The sequence below is a fragment of the Aptenodytes forsteri genome, unplaced genomic scaffold, assembly GCF_000699145.1.
Source record: "Aptenodytes forsteri isolate BGI_AS27 unplaced genomic scaffold, ASM69914v1 Scaffold291, whole genome shotgun sequence".
Lineage (NCBI taxonomy): Eukaryota > Metazoa > Chordata > Aves > Sphenisciformes > Spheniscidae > Aptenodytes > Aptenodytes forsteri.
The window spans coordinates 485958-495666 of NW_008795401.1; the positions used below are offsets into that span (position 1 = coordinate 485958).

The following is a 9709-nucleotide window of genomic DNA, read 5'->3' on the forward strand; positions in this document are numbered from 1 at the left end:
GGTTCCCGCGCCGGCGGCGGCCCCTTCGTCCTCAAAATCCCGCTCCGCAGGCTGGGGGAGGGCGTCCGGGAGCGCAGGGGGGCTCCAGGCGAGGCAGCGTGTGTGAGGGCGGGCGGGGAGGCGCCATGTTGTAGGCCGCGGTCGCTCGTCGCTGGTGTAGTTACCCCGGGGGGATCCGAGTGGTCACCTGTTACCTTCCCCGGGGGTGGGTGAGGAGGGGTTGTCGGGTTTAGATTTGGGTAAGTATTACACTGGGGCGTTAGGTTTTCTCTTCCCATATTAAGGATGTGGTGATTGAAGCTGTGCATGCTATTTCTTTGGTAAAGCCAGTGCAGAATCGCAGTCAGAGGTAACTTGAACATGAAAACGCTGCTCCCCTCTTTCCTTCTGTGGAAATAAGATACGTGCGTACCCTTACTTCATTTTCTCTTGGGTTTTTTTGGTATGTGTCTTACCTACCTGTTGAAAAGTCACCTCTGACATAAAACATACTGAAACAAACAGGAATAATTAATTTCACTTGGCTTTTCCATATTTTCGTAAATGACTCGCTGGAGGATATGGAAAATCATTGCTGAGGTTTTTAATGACAAATCTGGATTGCTTTCTGCATCAATGACGCCGTGCTTCGTGTAACCCACTGCTGGGTTGTGGGAAGTTCCCGCGTTGCTAATGCTCATGTTTGTGCTTATCTTTACGTATACAAGTACCCCCTGGGTTTACAGACGTGTTTTGCAAGGTTGGAGGGCAGTATTTTCCTGTAATAATTGAATGTTTAATTGAGAGAATAAATGTCTTTTGGGTTTGTTTTTTTTCTTGTTTCATAACAGATTAAAATACTTGGAAGAAAAGAGTCTGTTTCAAAGTCAACGTTTCTCTTTTCAATTAAAGCCCATAGAAAGTTCCCAAAGAATGAGTCACACAGCTGGTTTCCCAGTAAGAACAAGGAAGACAAGGTTCAACAATTTTATTATTTTATGAAGGTTAAAAAAAGGAAAAAAGTTGCAGAAACATTCTTAGATTTTTTTCCCCTTAATGAAAACCGTATGCTTATTCTCTAAAAACAATAAACTCAAATCACTATAGCCCTCTCACTGTTTTAAAGAAATGACTTGATGCCATTTGAAAAGTGCTGTAGATATCACTGAAACCTGTGGAGAAAGCTTAAAGTGGAAGAGCGTGTTTCTTTTTTCTTTTTAATGGCTAACCAGAAAGGAAGCATAGTGTTTGTACAAACGCAGGTTTCGAACTATGTACATGTTTAATTTTCTGGCTGTGGTTAGTCCTGTTGAAACTGGACAGCAGATAGCATATATGCATAAAATTAATCATGTGTACAGTGGTTGCAGGCTCTACTGGGTGATGTAGTGAAGGCTACCAGGATAGACCTAGGGACTAGACAGGCCCTGGAGGCTTCCTTCTGCAACCATGTACTTTCTGAAAGGAAACTAGGGTCTCATGTCTGCTGTTAGTGGTTAGTAGCGTTCTTCAGGATTTCCTCAACTAATATTTGCTTTGCTGCAGTGTACAAAGGCTGCTTTCAGGATCAGAGCTCGATTGTGTTAAACACTGCACAAGCATATGGTACACATGATCTGTGCAATGAGAGCACAAAGTACACATCTTATCAATGTATTATGTTTATTAAAATGTGGGATTCCTGAGCTGAGGAACGGTAAAGGGTTTCCATTTTCTCATGGTTAACTAGCTGGTTGGATGTATGGCGTGCATGATTGTCTTTTGCTTACTGACAAACTACCAGATCCTCTGATAGTCAAGTGGTATCAAAGCTGGGTTACTGGTGAAACTGGTGTCAGAATTCAGTACTCTGGCCAAGTTCTTTTAGATATTCCACACAAGAAGGGTTTAATGCTTTAATACCAAGTTTCCTTATTGGAAGATATTTGATGTTACACAGGGTTTTGATTTAGCCTAGTGATACAGCAGTCTCCTGAAATCATAACACAAGCCCAACATAGCACCTGCAACACACAGTTGAACCACAAGACAAACAGCACGCCCATTACCAGTCCCTGTATGCTCAACATCACAGTGCTGGGCGTCCCCAGTTGCCGGGAAGGAATATGTGGCTGGAAGCCAGCTCAGGCCCCTTGCTCTCTTCAAAATTTGTTTCTTTGGTTGCCCAGTTTTGGTGCTCTGTGTTGGGCTGAGCTGTGTAGGCACTTCCCCCATGCTGGTCTAGCTGACTCAGGAAGATAATACTTTCTATTGATTGTTTTAGGGAAGGCCATTCACAAAGCCAGTTGCCCCACTCTGCTGATAGAGCTGTTTCTCTAAAACAAATACTACCCTCTGGTCCCCTTTGTGTTGAGAGAAGTTCAGCTTTCTTTACAACAGCTGTGGCCACTCGCTATGTTCTTTCCTGAGCTTCATGGGCACATGCCTGTCTTCTCTGAACCTTCTTCCATTGTGAGGGTTTGTTGATGGTTCACAACTGGAAAGCCAGGGATGATGCAAATACAAAAGATTGACTATCCAGTTCATTTTTTTTTTTTTCCTTTAGCATTGACTCTTTGAAGTTTTTACTCTACTTGTTCAATAGTAATGAGGGTACTTAATTAAGATCTCTGCAAACAAACTGGCTTTGGTTCCTGAATGTGATACAGGCCCGGAAATAAGAGGATGAAAATGACTCTGTAGTTTATGGAAGTTACATGTTGATGTCATGCAGTTGAAAATGAGGCTAGCACGTTGCTGCTTTGGCGAGAACATCCTCTTAAATCAGTGCCTGGTTTATGAGCATGGTCACTGGTACATGTGGAATGGTTTAGTTTACAGTCCTCAGCTGTAAACTAAATTTTGATTGCTTCCCTCCGGTAAGGTCACGACTGTCACATTCAGTGAGCGTGCATGATCCCACATAGTATATTAGTCAATAGGCCAATTTGGTAGCAAAGTTTTCCGTGTTCAGAGTATGTCGGTTTTCTTCGAGAAGCCTCTGCCATCCAAGGTGTTAATTCTCCTCCTTACCTCTTTCTCTCAAGGTTTGGACATCTAAGCGTGGCTCACATCTTGCTGGAGAATGGTGCTGATCTCAATGCACAGAATAAGTTAGGAGCCAGTGTCCTCACAATGGCCTCCAGAGGTGGCCATGTCAGCATGGTGAAATTGTTGCTGGAATCTGGAGCTTTTGTAGACAATTACGACCATTTTAGCACGAGTGTACTTAACAGCAGCAGAGACGACCTTCCCGATATCACTCCACTAATGGCAGCTGCTCAGCATGGACATGAGGCAGTGGTACATCTGTTATTAGACTGGGGAGCTGATTGTAATTACAGTGTGAAGACTATGGGCTGGAGTCCTTTAATGCTGGCAGCTGTTAGTGGAAAGGTGAGCTTGGCACAGCAGCTCATGGAGAAAGGTGCCAATCCTGATCACCTGAACGTACTACATAAAACACCTTTTGAAATCTCTGTTGGCTTCAAACACAAAGACATGAAGGACTACCTGGAATCTCTCACAACGATCAGACCCCAGGCAGGTATGGAGCGTTAGTTTTTTGTTTCGCTTTCTTGAAGTTTTGATTGCATATTTAGAAATTGAAGGGGTTATTTTGTATGTACATGATGTTCTTTATAATTTGTAACTAGACTCTTTTGAAAATGTTGGAGTAGGTACACCTACCTTGGGTGAGGCAGGAATGCCCAGCTTCAGCAGATTTCATCCACGTTAGTGTGATGAGATTCCTGTCCTGCAATAAAAATCATGTGAAACATTTTAAAATGTTTTAGTGTTTTAAATGTTTTTTGCTTTTTAAACACATGATCCAGGTGCTCATTTAGGAAGACAATTACGAAGGCCTACTTGAAATGGCACTAAAGAAGGGACATCAAAACCAGAATAGGATATCAAAGAAAGGATATCACAGACTCAAAGAAAACATAAAGATATAAAGTCTAGAAAACCTGCCTTGTAAGGAGAGACTGAGGAAATTCAAGCTGTCTTGTTTCATGAAGAGGTGGTTAAGAGGTGTGATTAATAAAGTGTCCACATTAAGGACAGGAAGTCCAATACTGGAGGGCCTTTTTATATGGCAGCCAAAGAAAAAAGCTGTGAGTTTAAAGTTTGAAGAATTTGAATGGGAAATAAGATGCTGTGTTTTGCGGTGAAGCTTAGACCTGGAGTGACTTAGTAGAGGTGTGCAGTCTCTAACAGTTGCAATCAAGGTTAAATGCCTTTCTAAAACTCATCATCGGATTGTCTTCACTGGGTGTCGCATACAAGGCCTGTGACATGCAGAAAGCCAGATGAAGTTAACCTAAAGGTTTCTTCTAGCAGTCTCTGAATATTTGAAACCTCCTCAAAGTCCTTTGATAGTGGACTGTGTATTCTAAGAAAACCAAGTATTAATGTGGATGAATAACAAGTCGGCATGTCCTCTACTTTTCTGTTCCTTGAAGGAGAGGGGAATACTTAATTAACTTCAGGACTTCATAAAATTTATAAACAACCTCCTCCCCTCAAATGTGAATATGCCTCTGTGTGTATGCACACACACAGATAGGCACACACGCTGTGCTTGTGTATGTACAAAACTAGATTAAAATAACATTATTTCAATGCAGATCTCAAGTAAAATGAAGTTAAGAAATGCTGCTTTTATGGTTTTTATTTTTGTCCTGTAATGCATTCATTATGTGCACTGAATGAGGTAAGAGAATTGATAAAGAAACATTTTGTGACTGTGTAATTAAATAATGTGTGGTGATCATGTAGCTTTAGCCATGAGCGTGGATGGATATAAGAAATCCAGGATTTTGTAGAGGTTAAATCTTGTACTAGGTGATATCAAGGCTTAGGAAGGTGTGAGCAAACTTAGACTACAACATTCTTCCTTCAGTCTTAACCAGTATATCCAGTACTGCACACTCAACCAAAAGGACAGAATAGTATGTTGCATGTCTTTACCAGTAATTTTCCAAGGTTTTTTAAATTACTAAGCAAATTTGTGTTCTGTTCACAGTTTTTTATATGTAATTTCCTAGGATTTTTATTTTTATTGAAGATAAAGATTAAACCTACTTGCTGCCACCTGTCAGTTTGAAATGGTAATGAATTTAGTTTTTAAAAATTTTTTACTTACTGCGGCTATCTCTCCCAGATACCTTTCCAAATTAGCTTTTCTTTCTAGCTCGTTCTATAAAATATTATGAATGTCTTATGTTAGTTTTGTTAAAGTATTGTGGCTTTGCTTCTTTTTCCTTCTCCAGAAGTTTTTTTATGCTAACAGAAATGTTTTAAATCTGTTTCTGAAATCAGGCAGTTTGGTTTGGACGTTGTGTTGGACATTTGAACGTCAGTAAGTCATTTCAGAGGTTGAGACCTTATTCTGTATCATTGTGTTGGACATTTGAACGTCAGTAAGTAATTTCAGAGGTTGAGACCTTATTCTGTATGTGGCTGTTCGGGGACACTTTTCAAGGTATTTGTCCTTTATGATGCAGATGCGTGCTGGGAGGTGCTTAAACAAAAGTGTTTGGAAGAGCTTCATCTGGCTTTTTCAGCTTTGGAGTACTTGCTATGAAATTTAAGGATGTGGCTAGCCCTAGAAAGAACCTTTTCCAGGTGCTCCCACCCATCCGGCCATGGTGGCAGAAAGCCTGTAGGGTAGGATAGTCCACTCCAAGCTCTCTGCCACTTGTGATACCCAAATAGGCTTATTTAAATCTTATCTAATTATGTCTATATTACACTACCATGTGGACATGTCCACAATCCCAGCCACACTACCAGGCAGAACTGGCTGACTGTACATGTTTGCTCATGACCCGTCTCTGAGGAATAGACATCAGTAGGTTACAGTACACAGAGAGAATCAGACATCTGTGGGATTGACTCGTGCAGCGCTTTATACCTTGCCCATGCGTTTGCACATACGGAACGTATATGCAGGCAGAGTTGGCCTGATGAGTCTTGAAAGTGTTCTGTAGTCATATGACTTAAAGTGTTGAAGAAGTCTCTGTTTAAGCTAGGAGAGTGGACTTGCGTTAAAGCAGGTGAGTGTTCCTGACACCTCTGCTGAGGGGGAGTTTCCATCAGCAGAAGAGTAGTAACTAACTGGGGGTAAAAATGTTAAACTTCCACGCAAATTTCTGCATTGGTTTTTGACCATGGCTTCAGTCTCCTCCTAGCCCTGGAGTCTTGTATATCCTGGGAAGAAAAAAGATCCTTTCGCTCATATGGAAGGCAGCAGAAGAGGAACTTGTCTTCTGATCCATTGCCATAGATAGGGCCAATTGCCTTCCAGAAGAAAGCAACTCTCTTCTCAGGGCTGTTTTCAGTAACAAATTCAAAACTACTTGAAATGGCCTGGGTGTTGCTTGCGTTCTGTCCCTGTCCTTGCTTCAGCTTACTTGGACGGCAGTCCTTCCTTCTGGCATCTCCTCATGGTCTCCTGCTCCCTGAGGCTGCCCTTTCCAGGCTTTTCACAGGCCAAGTATGGAGTCTGGTCCTTTTCTAAACTAGTCTTTTGAAATCTGTTTTCCAATGGTAAGCTCATACACAGTTCCTTCTGTAAGATCAGTTTCTGAACCAGGAGAAAATGTAGGACCCACAGCTCTCTTTCCCAGTCTTAAAATAAGAGTTTCTCATGTTTTTGGGGGCTTTCCAGCAATTGCTTTTGTTCAGCATTTTCAAATGACTTCCTTTGGAGTCAAGCTATGAACATCAACCTTTTCTGTATTATCATAAAAATGACAGAATCGGGCTCGGGAAATATCTCAACGTCTCCTTGTTTTCCTTAAAATCTTTTTACCGCATTGGTTCTGTAGTGTCAGTAATGCTTTGGAAGATGGAGAAGGATATATTTTTCTGGCTTGAGTGGAAAGTGTAAAATATGTCACTATTTTTTCCTCATCTTATATAGTGTCAGCAGTTTCGAAGCACTTTGAAGGCATGTCAAAGGAAAGATCCTTCACTCAAAATATTAAAATTTCTAATAATTACAGTTCTTACTATGGGGATGATGATCTGGGAGCTGAAGGATATCTATTAATGCACAAGCAGCAAGCCTGTGTAGTTACATCATCGCTATTATTTTTGTGACCTTCACAAATTAACCTGGCAATACTGAAGAGGAAATAAAAATGAGACACCTTGTAAAACTCCTTTTGAGTCACCTTTCAAAATAATCCTGTACTATTTGAGTGTTTGCTGTTGTACAGAGGATTACACCAGACCACAGAACCATACTGTGGTTCTTTAATTGATATTTTAGTCTTCCAGGCAGGAAACACAGAAGTTTCCAAATACAATTTCCTGATAGAGAATGGAGTTGAAAGGCAAAAGCCTGTACTGGTGCTTTATTATAGTTTGTAGCTTTAACTCTGCACAGAGAACCATACAGTTGAGTCATTCTTGCCAAAGGGAATAAAAAGGTTATCAGTGCTTTCTTTGTTCTTATTAAATGTATGTCCAAACATATATTTTATAGTACTTTTATGTAAATTTTTTAATAGTTTTTGCTATAAAAATTTTACTAGAAATTTTTTCTTTTTTAATGATTGTTTATAGAAATATTTATATTTCTTCCAGATACAGAAAAGAGGCAACCTGATGTCTTTCATGCTTTGAAATTGGGTAAGTACTGACAGGACTTTTCCACCATGTCTGGTTCTTGTAACTTGAGAGCATGTTTGTTTGTTAATATGGGAAACTGAGACATGTTCTGTTTTTACACGCAGCTTTGGTTTTTCCCTTATTTTTCTTTTAATTTTAAAAATACATTAATTTCTGTAGTTTATATTTATTTTTCTTCACATTCCAATATGAAAAAAATCTTTATGAACTCCTGGTTGTGCCCTTCATGCCAAAATGGTGTGATTTAGTAGTTCCAGTTATTCTAAGACCATGCTACCTTTAATGTGGGTTTTTTTTTCCCTTCCTGATAAACTTGGAAGTATGAAAACAAAAGTGCTAATTGGTGCAAAAAATGTGCTGGCCTCTACTCCATATGAGCATTGTAATTGCTCTTTAAAGTTGCTTCAAGAAAAGAATAAGTGTCTCAGATCTTGCATGTTCTCTCATGAGTCACTCTCAAGAGTGACTTTCATGAGCACACAACTGGTAAAATTGTTCCGTGGCAAACAGAAAGAGCCAGTGCCATCCTGTTGATTTAAATTTGATCCAGGCTCTGATGGGTTGCACCCGTGGTGGATGGCAAGCTACTTTCTGATTACCTGTTTTCCTGGATCTTCCAGCATAGGAAAAAGTGCTGAAATGATGGGTTTGGCTTGAGGCTTGCTATCTGATGGGTTTGGCATGGGAAAGAGGACTATTCACTTTCTGCTGAGGTTCCTGATAATGTCGCAGGTCCAGAAAACTCTGCACTGTTTGCAATCTCTTTGACAGGTTAGAGAGATTCAGTTCTTGAACTGTATCTGATTACTGCTCTTACAGTTGGTATTTTGCTACTTAAATGTGTTTTCAGCTATATGATAGCACATTTAGCCTATTGTCAGCAGTCCTAGCTATATAGACAGTCAGAAAAAAAATAGTAGTAAAGAAAAGTTCCTGATGTATCTATTTAATATTTTCTTTTCAAATATTGGAAGATGTCATTCTTATGTGAGATTAAATCTTATGTCCAGTGAAGTCATGAGAGGTGTCCCATGAGACCTAAGAGGTTTGTTTCTTCTCCAGTCAACCTGCCCTTACTTGGGACTAAGATGCCCCAGACAATGAGGAAACATTGGTAATACAGCCTTGTGCATGCAGTGGACCTAATAAGCCTTACCGGGGCTGTGCTTTCTGTGTCTGTGGCATAGAAAATCTGGTCAGTGCACTGAAAGCTGGCTCTACCCCTCCTGACTGTGATACGTGCTTACAGAATAAGTGAGCTTTAGGGTTGAACACAACTGCCTCTCATTTCAGCTTTTTTGTCCATGTTCCCACTCCTGACTGTAACATAATCATGAAGCCTTTGGTGTGGTTCACCTTCTTGCTTTCAACAGGGAGCTGCAACCTGAAGAGAGCTCCGAGTTAGCAACTTTCATAGATTCTGATGGATTTTTAGATCTTTTATTATTATTATTATTAGTAGTAGTAGTAGTAGTAAATGAGTGATTTTTGTGAAGAAAAATACCATTTTTTCCTCAACATCTGTCCAAATGGATTTCAGCAATGCATCTTTAAATCGACAATTGTCTTCCAAGTTTTATTGTCGCTGCATTCCTATTGAAAAGTTAGAGGTGCGTTTTAAATGGTCAAGCCTGGCCTTAGCATTCAGATCTCATCCTGGGTTTGGTACAACAGTTTAACAGTTGCTTTTCAATTGATCATCATAAGTCACAGTCTCAGGAGCTTCATGGCTTTTCAGACTGCCAGAACTGGAAATGAGCAGACATAATAGTAGAGAAGAAAGAGGTGATAGGTAGCAGTACCAGCAGCTCTCTCTTAAATGTCGACTCTTCACACGTAAGCTACCAAAACCTCTTCCTAGGAAGGCCTCAGGTCTGTTAGATTTTAGAGAGTTCAGCTGCCCTTCTTGTACTCCTGTGACTTTTAGTTTGAGAATGTTGTGGTTTAACCCGGCAGGCAGCTAAACACCACACAGCCGTTCGCTCACTTCCCCCCACCCCCAGTGGGATGGGGGAGAGAATCGGGGAACAAAAAAAGTAAAATTCGTGGGTTGAGATAAAGAGAGTTTAATAGGACAGAAAAGGAAGGGAAAATAATAATAATAATA

At 40.5% G+C, this 9709-nt stretch overlaps 1 protein-coding gene across 1 annotated transcript in view; it reads left to right on the top strand.

The window, feature by feature from the left end:
- Positions 1-9709, top strand: part of ANKS6 (ankyrin repeat and sterile alpha motif domain containing 6) — a 60653-nt gene that overhangs the window by 12668 nt on the left and 38276 nt on the right. The window contains exons 2-3 of the mRNA XM_009280675.2: positions 3006-3505; positions 7558-7602. Of these exons, the coding sequence (XP_009278950.1) occupies positions 3006-3505; positions 7558-7602 (545 nt within the window). The remainder of the gene's footprint in view (positions 1-3005; positions 3506-7557; positions 7603-9709) is intronic.